The sequence below is a fragment of the Rhinopithecus bieti genome, unplaced genomic scaffold, assembly GCF_001698545.2.
Source record: "Rhinopithecus bieti isolate Rb0 unplaced genomic scaffold, ASM169854v2 scaffold_31787, whole genome shotgun sequence".
NCBI lineage: Eukaryota > Metazoa > Chordata > Mammalia > Primates > Cercopithecidae > Rhinopithecus > Rhinopithecus bieti.
The window spans coordinates 5,109,484-5,121,689 of NW_016814655.1; the positions used below are offsets into that span (position 1 = coordinate 5,109,484).

General features: G+C 46.9%; 1 protein-coding gene across 7 annotated transcripts in view; it reads right to left on the reverse strand.

Moving 5' to 3' along the window:
• Positions 1–12,206, reverse strand: part of GBF1 (golgi brefeldin A resistant guanine nucleotide exchange factor 1) — a 148,403-nt gene that overhangs the window by 6,917 nt on the left and 129,280 nt on the right. For all 7 annotated transcript variants that reach the window (XM_017851715.1, XM_017851713.1, XM_017851714.1 and 4 more), the window contains 13 exons: positions 11,198–11,400; positions 9,978–10,101; positions 9,204–9,329; positions 8,858–8,940; positions 7,964–8,200; positions 7,588–7,681; positions 7,032–7,208; positions 6,641–6,705; positions 6,432–6,555; positions 6,168–6,239; positions 5,935–6,029; positions 5,553–5,706; positions 341–566 (listed from right to left, as the gene is read on the reverse strand). In XM_017851715.1, coding sequence (XP_017707204.1) covers positions 341–566; positions 5,553–5,706; positions 5,935–6,029; positions 6,168–6,239; positions 6,432–6,555; positions 6,641–6,705; positions 7,032–7,208; positions 7,588–7,681; positions 7,964–8,200; positions 8,858–8,940; positions 9,204–9,329; positions 9,978–10,101; positions 11,198–11,400 — 1,780 coding nt within the window. The remainder of the gene's footprint in view (positions 1–340; positions 567–5,552; positions 5,707–5,934; positions 6,030–6,167; positions 6,240–6,431; positions 6,556–6,640; positions 6,706–7,031; positions 7,209–7,587; positions 7,682–7,963; positions 8,201–8,857; positions 8,941–9,203; positions 9,330–9,977; positions 10,102–11,197; positions 11,401–12,206) is intronic.

Below are 12,206 nucleotides of genomic sequence, written 5' to 3' on the forward strand. Positions count from 1 at the left end.
TAGTGATTTATCGATTTAGTGATATAAAGTCTGCTCAGAATTCTGGGAAAACAGTCCTCAGGACAGCTCAGAAACAGAAACTGGGAAACAGTCCTCGGGACAACTCAGTCCTCAGGACAGTAGAAAGCCTGGCTTCATAGCCATCTGCATTGCTTATTTGCCCTCATGCTATTTAACTTATGGGTACTGGCCAGCAGGCATTGGAAGCTCTGGAAGCAATGGCAGAAGCCAGGGCTGTTTAATCTGCTGAACGTAGTAACCTGTGTTTTGTTTTGCTGTCCCAACTCCTGGGGTGTAACTGTTTATCTGCCAGCCTGAGTCTCCCTGGGAAAGGGCTTACCAGCATCAGGTGCATCTGCCCTGGCTGTGGCCTGCAGAGCAGCTGGAGGTTTCACCCCTGAGCCGATGCACTCCAGCAGCGTGAAGAGTGTGGCCCAGTCATCACCTGAGTGAATGTTGGCTGCGTTGGTCTTCAGGAGTTCATGGAGCCCATACGCAACCTGGTGGCTGACTCGGGATAGCACACTGGGCTTCATCAGTAGCAAAATGCGCAGGGAGAGCAGTACCTGGAGTGGGGTTAGGGTAGGAAGTGGGGAGTGGGCACACAGCTTCCTGTCTAGTTTTCTTCCCCACCAGTCTCCTTAGGTCAGTGAAGACAGTTTGGCTAGGACCCAATTTAGGATACTGCTCTGGTCTTTTCTTTTTTTCAAATAGAAATACATTAATTATATTATTTGAGACAGGGTCTTGGTCTATCTCCCAGGCTGGAGCACAGTAGCACAATCACACCTCACTACAACCTGAAACTCCTGGGCTCAAGTGATCCTCTTGCCTCAGTCTCTAGAGTAGCTGGGACTACAGGTGCGTGTGACCACACCTGGCTAATTATTTTTTCCTTTTTGGAGAGATGGGGTCTCGCTATGTTGCCCAGGCTGGCCTTGAACTCCCAGGCTCAAGTGATCTTCCTGTCTTGGCTTCCTGAAGTGCTGGGATTATAGGCATAAGCCACTGTACCCAGTCTCAAATAGAAATTTTTATTGAGAAAATTATAGGTTAATATGCAGTTGTAAAGAAATAATACAAAAAGGTCCCTTACATACTTGCCCAGTTTATCCCAATGGTAACATTATGTAAAACTATAGTATAATATCATAATCAAGATACTATCTGATCTTACTCAGATTTCCTGTTTTACTTGCATTTTTGTGTGTATTAATTTCTATACAATTTTATTACCTGTGTAGGTTTGTGTATCCACCACAAAACAACATACTGAACAGTTCCACCACAACAGTATCCCTCATGTTGCCTTTTTCTTTTTTTATAGACAGGTTTTGCTCTGTCACCCAGGCTGGAGTGCAGTGGTATGATCATAGCTCACAGCAGCCTCAAACTCCCGGGCACAAGTGATCCTCCTGTGTCAGCTTCCTGAGTAGCTGGAACTACAGGCATGCACCACCATGGCCAACTCATGTTGCCCTTTTATAACCACACCCACCTCTTCCTTCCTGTCCCCACCCCTAACCCTTAGCAATCTGTATTCAAATTCTTTTTTCTTTTCTTTTTTTTTTTTGAGGTGGAGTCTTAACTCTGTCACCCAGGCTAGAGTGCAGGCAGGATCTCGGCTCACTGCAACCTCTGCTTCTCGTGTTCAAATGATTCTCCTGCTTCAGCCTCTCAAGTAGATGGGATTACAGGTGCGAGCCACCACACCTGGCTAATTTTTGTATTTTTAGTAGAGATGTTGGCTAGGCTGGTCTCGAACTCATGACCTCAAGTGATTCACCAGCCTCAGTTTCCCAAAGTGCTGGGATTACAAGTGTGAGCCACTGCACCCGGCCTGTCTTCAAATTCTAAAGTTCTGTCATTTCAAAAATGTTATATAAGTGGAATTATATATTCTATAACCTTTTTAGATTGGCTCTTCTTTCACTCAGCATAGTTCCCAGGAGATGTCTGTTGCTTTAAATCGCTGAATAGTATTCCATGGTATGTATGTACCACAGTTTATTCACCTATTGAAAGTCATCTGGGCCGATTCCAGTTTTTGGCTATTACAACTAAAGCTTCTATAAACATTCATGTACAGGTTTTTATGAGAAAGTAAAATTTCACTTTTCTGGGATAAATGCCCAAGGCTGCAATTGCTGGGTTGTATGGTAATTATGTTTCATTTTATAAGAAACTGCCAGCAGAGTAGCTGTACCATTTTACATTCCCAAGCAGCAATTTTTGAATGTTCCAATTTCTCCACAGCCTTTCAGCATTTGGTATTGTCACTACTTTTTATTTCAGCCATTCTGAAAAATGGGTAGTGATGTCTCATTGTGGTTTTATTTTTTTCAGATGGAGTCTTGCTTTGTCACTCAGGCTGGAATGAAGTGGCATGATCTCAGCTCACTGCAACCTCTGCCTCCTGGGTTCAAGTGATCCTCCCACCTCAGCCTCCTCAGTAGGTGGGACTACAGGAGTGCGTGACCACGCCCAGCTAATTTTTGTATTTATTGGCAGAGACATGGTTTCACCATGTTGGCCAGGCTGGTCTCAAACTTGGAACTCCGGAAGCGGAGGTTGCAGTGAGCTGAGATCACGCCACTGCACTCCAGCTGGGCGACAGAGCGAGATTCTGTCTCAAAAAAAAAAAAAAAAAAAAAATCACTCTGGTATTAAGACTTACTGTCTACTTTGGGAGGTGATCCGCCCACCTCAGCCTCCTGAAGTGCTGGGATTATAGGCAGGAGCCACTGCGCCCAGGCTCATTGTGGTTTTAGTTTGCAGTACTCTGATGGTTAATGATGCTATCTTCATTTCATGTGCCTATTTGCCCTCTGTATGTCTTCTTTGGCGAAACATCTGTTCCTATGTTTTGTCCATTTTCTATTAATAATTTGATTGGTTTTTCACTGTTGTGTTTTGAGAGTTTCTATATTATAGATACCATTTTTCAAATATGTGATTTGCAAATATTTGCTCCTCGTCTATAGCTTGTCTTTTCATCCTCTTCACATAGGCTTTCATAGAACAAAACTTTAAAATATATTAATGTAGTCCAACTTATCAATTTTTTCTTTTCTAGATTGTGCTTTTAATGTCAGCTCTAAAAATTATTATTTTTTTTGAAAGAGGCCGGGCGCGGTGGCTCAAGCCTGTAATCCCAGCACTTTGGGAGGCCGACCCAGTTCACTGTGAGGCTATTATCTTGCGGATCACGATGGTCAGGAGCATCGATGACCATCCTGGCTATTATATTTCTGTGAAACCCCTCTCTCTAAAACTACAAAAAACTAGTCCGGGCGAGGTGGCGGGCGCCTGTAGTCCCAGCTACTCTGGAGGCTGAGGCATTTTGAGAATGGCTAAACCCGGGTAGGCAGAGCTTGTCAGTAGCTTGATGATCTCCACTGCATCTCCAGTCCGCGGCGATCAGAGCGAGACTCCTCGTCAAAAAAAAAAAATAAAAAAAGGATGTGCCCCCCTGGATCTGTCTCCATCCAGACAGTGTTGAGGCAGGAGACAGATCCACGGGATTGCCAAACGTGCTAAAAATTATTTGCTTAGCTCTGGATCCTGAAGATTTTCTCCTGTTTCTGAAGTTTTTATAGCTTTATATTTAAATCTATGATCCATTGGAGTTAATTTTCCTGTAAGGTATGAGTTTTAGGTCAAGGTTCATTTGCTTTTTCCTCCTATGTATTTCAATCACTCCACCACTTATTGAACAGGCTGTTCCTCCTCCACTGAATTGTTTTTATATCTTGATCAAAAAATCCACTGAACATATTTGTGTTGAGCTTATTTCTGGACGCTCTACTCTCTTCCATTGATCTACGTGTCTGTCCCTCCATCGACACCACATCATCTTGACTACGGTAGCTATACAGGAAGTCTTTTTTTTTTTTTTGAGACAGAGTTTCACTCTTGTTGCCCGGGCTGAAGTGCAATGGCGTGATCTTGGCTCACTACAACCTCTGCCTCCTGGGTTCAAGCGATTCTCCTGCCTCAGCCTCCTGAGTAGCTGGGATTACAGGCATGCCCCACCATGCCTGGCTAATTTTGTATTTTTAGTAGAGACGGGGTTTCTCCATGTTGGCCAGGCTGGTCTGGAACTCCCAACCTCAGGTGATCGCCTGCCTTGGCCTCCCAAAGTGTTGGGATTACAGGCGTGAGCCACAGCGTCCAGCCGACAGTAAGTCTTTTTTTTTCTTTTTGAGATGCAGTCTCGCTCTGTCGCCCGGGCTGGAGTGTAGTGGCACAATCTCAGCTCACTGCAACCTCCGCCTCCCAGGTAAAAGCGATTCTCTTGCCTCAGCCTCCCGAGTAGCTGGGATTACAGGCTTGCATCACCACGCCGGGCTAATTTTTGTAGTTTTAGTAGAGATGGGGTTTCACCATGTTGGTCAGGCTGGTCTTGATCTCCTGACCTTGTGATCCACCCACCTCGGCCTCCCAAAGTAGACAGTAAGTCTTAATACCAGAGTGATTCTTTTTTTTTTTTTTTTTGAGACAGAATCTCGCTCTGTCGCCCAGCTGGAGTGCAGTGGCATGATCTCAGCTCACCGCAACCTCCGTCTCTGGAGTTCAAGTGATTCTCCTGCCTCAGCCTCCCAAGTAGCTGGGATTACAGGTGTGCACCACCACACCCTGCTAATTTTTGTGTTTTTAGTAGAGATGGGGTTTCACCATGTTAGCCAGGCTGGTCTCGAACTCCTGACCTCAAGTGATCTGCCTGCCTTGGCCTCCCACAGTGCTGAGATTACAGGCATGAAGCACTGCACCCAGCCCAGAGAAAATGATTCTTTCCACTTTATTCTTTCTAGCTATTCTAGAGCTTGTGCCTTTCCATCTAAATTTTAGAATAAGCTTGCCTATGTCTACAAGAACCTTTCTGGGATTTTTATAGGAGTTATGTTGGATTTACAGAACAATTTGGGGAGAAGTGACAACTTTACTATGTTGAGCCTTCCAATCCACGAACATAGTATGCCTCTTCAATTATTTACATCTTCTTCAACTTATTTTGTAGTTTTCAGCATACAAATCTTATACATGTTTTGTCAGCTATATATTACTTCACTTTATTTGGAACACTTGTAAATGGCATTGTATTTTAAATTTCAGTTTCCATATTGTTCACTGTTAGCATGTAGAGATATAATTACTTTTTGTGTATTGATATCACATCCTGTGACCTTGCTGAACCCACTTATTAGTTCTATGCTTGTTGTTTTCTGTAGTTAAGCAAAGAGATCTCAGGTGGGTCATAAGCATGACAGGAAACCAGGTATAGAGCTGGGACTATTATAAGGCAGTAGCAGGCCAGTCCTACAAAGCAGATTCTTAGGAGGCTGAGGTGCAGAGCACAGGCTCCATGCCTGAGGCCATTTCAGGCTCACTCACAATGCCCCCTGCTAGACTGCACCAGCCCTGTGGTTGGTCACTGGGCTTATGCTATGGGGCACTAAATGTACTCTCTGTCTCAGGCTATATTCATAATTGACAACTGTGGCCTTAATCCCTTGCATACCTGCCCACTCTCCAAGATGCATTCTGCTTACCTGACCACTGATCTCTTCTCTCCGGAGCAGCCGAATGGCCAGGCGTAGCAACCCCACCACTGCCCGCTCCACAAGGAAGCAGAAATCTTGTGCCTGAACAAAGAGGTGGTATAGATGGTCTCGAACAGTCTGCCACACACAGCCCACACGATCCCTGTGTAGATATAAAGGAATGAAGATAGTCTCAGCCAGAGAGGCCACTGGGCATTAGGTCCCCTAGGGCTTTCAGGGCTCATTGATATTATACCCTAAGTAGACAGGAATGATGAGTAAGCTTTTCCCCTGCTGCCTACAGTTCCCCAGAGCCCACTCAGCCAGATGGCTTCCATCCCTTTGGCACAAGCTCAGCTTGGGGTCTGCCTAAAGACTACGCTCATCTTACCTGTTCTCCAACACAATCCTTAGTAGCATCTCTAGGCAGAAAGCAGCATCTTCCTCATCATATGTCTCTTCATCTGGTGTCACTGAGACCAGAGCCTGAAGGGGAACAGCAGCAGAAAAGTAGGCATGGAAAAGAAGCCAACCACTGGCCCTGTCCTGACAGAAATAATACTGTCCCTATCACCCTTCCCAGATTCAGCCAGTTGTTCCATGTTTCCTTTCTTCATCCTTTACCTTCATGAGCTCCTGTAGTGACTCCAGCTGGAGGAACTTGCTTTCTGTGATCATTTTTTCTGGGTCACATTGCTAGAGAGGGCAAAAGAGAGAGGGGGTCTTTGACAAGGGCTGAAGGGAAAATAATGTCCCCAAGAGCCAGGGAGAGAGGGCAGAGTCAGCCCTGGTTACAAATCTGGATGATTTATTCTTCAGTTCACTGGGTAGCATCTGTCTAATAGGAAGGTGTCTAGGCTTTCTCACCAGGGGTGGATGGGCAGTTACCTTTATACACTCTAAGGCCATTCTCTTGGCCTCTTGGTTTTCAGTGGATGGGCCCCGCACACTAGACTGCTCAGGACCACTCAGTGTTAGCCAGCTCACAAAGCTCAGCACTGTTGACTCTCCTCTGTAGAAAAAGGGCACATGACCTGGTAAGCCCCAAAGTTCTGACTCTCCCTCCCCAAGCCCCTGAGCCTCTGGTCTGCTCCTACCGGTTTGATGGTGTCTCTTCCCGCTGTAGAGAGATCTTGCCATTGGGATCCACAAAATCTTCCACCTGGAAAAGTAAGTCAAAATAATTTCTTTCCATATGTCCTTTGTATTTTGCCCCTGCCTCCACCCACCAAAGTACTCTGGATTTCCTCCTGTAGGCTTCTGCCCCTATACTATTGTTCCAATTGGTGATTGGCAATGGCATCTACCAGCCTTCTTTTACAGCTATCCCCTAAGATCTGTGTTCTTACGTGTTTGAGGCATTCCTGGTGAGCTGCGGCAGGCATCAGGCCCAGCATTACTCTCAACTACTTACTTCTACATACAGATAGCATACAATGTTGCAGCTCTTGCCTTGTTATTGCTGAGTAGTCTCCTACTAAGAATTACCTCCACCATAGCCTTGGGCAGTAGTTGGGCTCGGAAGAGCTGCAGCATGGCCTCCATGATATTCTTCCAGCCCTCCCGCAGGATGTCACCATGACGATGGGCCAAATGGAATACTGTCTTGGCTGCAATATGGGCTTTAGGGTTGCTTCCAAATACACTGGGCAGGTTTTCAATAGACTGGAAAAGAGGATGAGAAGAGACTTAAGGCTGAGCTAATGTCTAGAAAGGAAAATCTCTTAGGTCTCTGCCTATGATGGTTCCCTCAGGGTCCTTTTATTGGCTCTGCTTCAATTCCCCATAATACTGGTGGGAGTGGGTTAACCTAGTTAAGGCCTTCCCCACTCCTATATCTCCTTTCCCATCCCCATTACATGAAGTAACACTAGTTTTATCCCAGAGTGTGCAAGACAGAAATGGCCTAAGCTCTGGTATATTCAAGTAGGGGCAGTGAGAGAAGATGCTGAGGGCAACCAGGTCTGTTGATAAGGGTAGATCCATGGCTAAAAGAGAGGTCCTCCTTTGGAGCTCCAAGTACAAAGTTCCTGCACCTGCTCACCTCACTGCTGAGAGCTGTGAATTTGCATAGAGAGATGATGAGATTGTCAAACACATCGCTGAGGCCATAGTGGGCGGAGATCATGGCGCACTTCCTGTAATGTTACCCCCATCCCAGAAACAGAGTCACTGGAAGGCCAAGCAGCCCTTCCAAGTCCCTGAGCTTGCATGGGGCTCTTCCCCAGTCAGTCCCAGGAAGAAACCTTTTAATCTTGTTTCTGTTTAAGACTGAGCTTACCCAAGCTTCAGCCTCCCTTCAAAACTCAGGGGATCCCCATTCTAACGAAGAGTAGGAGTCAGAAAGGCATGGAGAAAACCATGTTAGCTCACAGAGGTGAGCTTGCGGGAGGTGAAGACCAAGGCCAAAGCTGGGCTACCTGAAGCCTGAGATGGCTTTCTGGATGATTGTCTCCTCAAGGCTTTTGTCAAAGACATAAGAGAGAGCAGCAATAGTGGGGCCCCAGGTCATGGTGAAGAGGTCAAGATCATAGCTGGCAGTAGGCACACGCAGGAATATGCCCTCAGGGGTGGCACCTCGATGAAGCAGCACATTCCACACATAGTTCTCCCGAACCAAGCCCGTCTGCTCCTCAGGCATTACAATTTCCTCATTCCTGTCAGGAGGTAAGGGAAGGAGCAGTTGCACTGCTTTGAACCTGACTGGTTCCAAACCAAGACTAGGAGTTCATCCATACTAGCACTCTCCACTGGTCATCAGAACTGCAGCTCAGTGGTCTGCTTTCCACCCACCAGTGGAAGGAGGGAGAAAGAAAGGAAGTGTCCTATAATCTCAAAGCCCTATCTGGAAGTGAGGCCTTCAGTTCTGTAGTAAGATCACACATTCTTACTGGGTGTGACAAAATGAACAATTCTATCTTTTCTGATTTACAGTAAAGAACTAAGTGGCCCATTTCTGACCTGTAACCTGGGCCTAACACTCCAGTGCCCATCTTGGGTTCTCTACCAGCCAGAAAATGCATCTTGTAAGCTAGAGAGGAAAATGTAGCTGTTTAAAGTTCAGAAAATGGGGCCATGATATCCTACTTAAGAGCAGAATTTTGGACCCTGGCTTAGAGTACTAGAGTCCCAGTACCATTCGGGCTTCTTTAAGGAAGAAACAAATTGGCAGAGAGGGGGCTACCCAACTAGGTCCTGAGGCTAAATCCAGGGCACGTGAGTCACTGTAGTCTGACATGACTGTAAAAACTGGGAAAGGAAGAAACGTGCTTCTTCTTAACAGAGATACTGCACTATTCTCTATGTATACTCACTTGATGGCATGGTACATGTCCTCCAGGATGTCTTGCTCAAAGTCTTTGCCTCCATTCACACCTTTTAGATTTTTGCGAAACTCCTAGAGACAGGCCAGTAAGTTTTTTCCCGTGTCAATACTGAAGCCCCACTCAAGGGACTACTGGGTTTTTAGTAAATAGGACTCAGGAAAAAGTAAGTGAAAAAACCCACTTCCCCACCCCAGTCTCTTTTCTAGGTTGGCCAGTCCTTCCTGATTCCTTGAACAGAACCCCATCCATCATGCCCACTGGAAATCCTATGTCATTCCTGCTACTTCCAAAGCTGTGCTGGGTCTTCTTTGCCTTAACTAGGACCCAAGCTTACCTCCAGGGTCATGGGTGCATTCTGTTTACGAACATTGTGGTTGTGCTGGTCAGTATTAAGCATGATGACAGCATAGGCCAGGGAAAAGCAGGCATCGCTATTGGCAAATGGGGAGCCATTACAATTCTGAAAAAGCAAAGATCCCGCCTGTGTCAATGCCCTTCTCTGGCCAATTAAACCCTCACTACCAATCCACTGGTCAGTGCTAGTACAGAGGGGAGGTACCGTCCAGAAAGTAGCCAGCCTCTTGCCAACTCCTTAACAGAAGCTGATCTCTTCGTGGAAAGGTCACTAATTTTGCTCTCTGCCTTTTTTAAGAGACAGCAGGCTGGGTGTGGTGGTTTATGCCTGTAATCCCAGCACTCTGGGAGGCCAAGGCGGGCGGATCATGCGCAGTCAGGAGTTTGAGACCAGTCTGACCAACATGGCAAAACCCCATCTGTACTAAAAATACAAAAATTAGACAGGCTTGGTGGCAGGTGCCTGAAATCCCAGCTACTCGGGAGGCTGAGGCAGGAGAATGGCGTAAACCCGGGGGACAGAGGTTGCAGTGAGCTGAGACTACGCTACCACACTCCAGCCTGGGTGACAGAGCAAGACTCTGTCTCCAAAAACAAAGAGACTGCAGTGAGCTAAGACTGCACTACTACACTCCAGCCTGGGTGACAGAGCAAGACTCTGTCTCCAAAAAAAAAACAGATAGCAGCTGGATTCTTCAGCCCTCAGTCAAACTGACCTCTCATCCTGGGCTCAGCCCCTGACACTCAAACTCACCATCCAACGCTCCGTGAATGCCTCCAGCAACCTCTGGATGACTGGTGCTTCCCCAGGCAAACGGAAGGCTTCTAGGTAGAGGCGGAGAGCTTCGTCCAGTCGCAGACCCTGAAAACTGAAGGTACTATAGGGAAAGAAAGGAAGAAGAGGCTGAAAATGTGTAAGCTGCACATGTCAGGCTCTTTTAGTCACTGTCCTCCTAACCTACTCTTACTCGAAGAGAGGAGGCTGAGGTGTCTAGCAAAGGGGCAGTATCTCCTGTTCATCCTTAACACAACCCCTAGCCTTAATACTTTTCACATCCACAGACTCTTGCCTAGAACCCTCACCCCCTGGAACCCTGCTCTACCCCTTTGCAATGGACTCCATGCAGAATGGAAGGGCTCCCCAAACTATCTCATTGGAGTCCCTTTCAGGTCCAACAGATATAAATGATGGGAAGACGAAGAACATTGGCCAGGGTCTCCAGAAGAAATTTTTGGAGACTGCTTTGAGGTAGGGATGTTCTGTCCCTTTAATCCGATCACTAACCTTGTCCCACCTTTTTTTTTTTTTGAGCCAAGGTCTCACTCTATAACCCAGACTGGAGTGCAGTGGCATGATCACAGCTCACTGCAGCCTGGAACTCCCAGACTCAAGTAATCTTCCTGCCTCAGCCTCCTGAACAGCTGAGACTGCACAGGCGTGTGCCCACCATGCCCGGCTAATTTTGTATTTTTTTTTTTTTTTTTTTTTTTTTTGAGGCGGAGTCTCGCTCCTGTCGCCCGGACTGGCAGTGCAGTGGCGCAGATCTCAGCTCACTGCAAGGCTCCGCCTCCCCGAGTTTACCGCCGCATTCTCCCCTCCTCAAGCCTCCGATAGCTGGGACTGACAGGCGCCCCGGCCACTTCGCCCGGCTAGTTTTTTTGTATTTTAGTAAGAGACGGGGTTTCCACCGTGTTTTAAGCAGGATGGTCTCGATCTCCTGAACCTCGTGATCCGCGCCGTCTAAGGCCTCCCCCAAAGTGCTGGGACTTACAGGCTTGAGCCCACCGCGCGCGCGGCCATTTTTGTATTTTTGTAGCGGGGGAAAAAAGGAACAGGGTTTCACCATGTTGCCCAGGCTGGTCTTGAACTCCTGAGCTCGAGTGATCTGCCTGCCTTAGTCTTCCAAAGTGTCAGGATTACAGGGGTGAGCCACCGTACCTGGCTATATCCCACATTTCTTATAGCTTCCTCACCTCACAAAGCTCTCCAACAGGTCAATGTTTTTGCGGTCACTCACAAACTCTCCAATCATTTTCTTGTCCAACCGAGGGTTCTCTCGGAGCCACTGAGCAACCTCTGTGTTGTCCATTGGGATGGTGAGGAGGCCTTTTTCTTGCAGAAACTGAATCCCCTTCTTTGGTTTCTGATTGAACTGCTCTGTGCCAGTGATTAGCAGCTGCGTGAGAAAAACTAGAGGTATAGAAGCTACTTTGCCTCTAAATTAGACAAGGCCAGCCTGGAGTCCACCATAGCCCACCCACAGTTGGTCAGCTAAAAAGCTCCTAGGATGTGGTTCTTCGTGACTGCAGAACTAAGGCTAGATCACAGTGGCCTTAGCTTTCCCCCATCTTCATGTCTAAGTGAATTGGCTTAAGAGCTCTTTTTTACTCCTTTCCTGAGTGCTCAAGAAACATAAAACAGTTCCTCTCCTCTATCTTAGGATAGGGGAAAAAGCAGAAGAAAGAAACTAGATAATTCTTCTCTCCAGTTTTATATCCATCCCTTACATTTGTTGACAGCCAGCCTCTTGTTTTTAGCCTGGCTTTGCTTCTTTGGTTGCCTAGCTTAATGCCCTGGGTTTGAAGGACAAAGTGGACTAACTGTGGAGGCAACTCATCTGTATGTAAGTCCAGTCATGGCCATGCACTCAAGGGCACACATGAACCAAAGTCATTTAAGCTGGCAATAAAGAAAGGGTTAGGTTTTTTTTCCTTTTTCCGAGACGGAGTTTCACTCTGTTGCCCAGGCTGGAGTGCAGTGGCACAATCTCAGCTCACTGCAACCTCCGCCTTCCAGGTTCAACTGATTCTCCTGCCTCAGTCTCCCAAGTAGCTGGGATTACAGGCTTGCACCACCATGCCCGGCTAATTTTTGTATTTTTAGTAGAGATGGGGTTTCACCATGTTGGCCAGGCTGGACTCAAACTCCTGACCTCAGGTGATCCGCCTGCCTCGATCTCCCAAAGTGCTGGGATTACAGGCG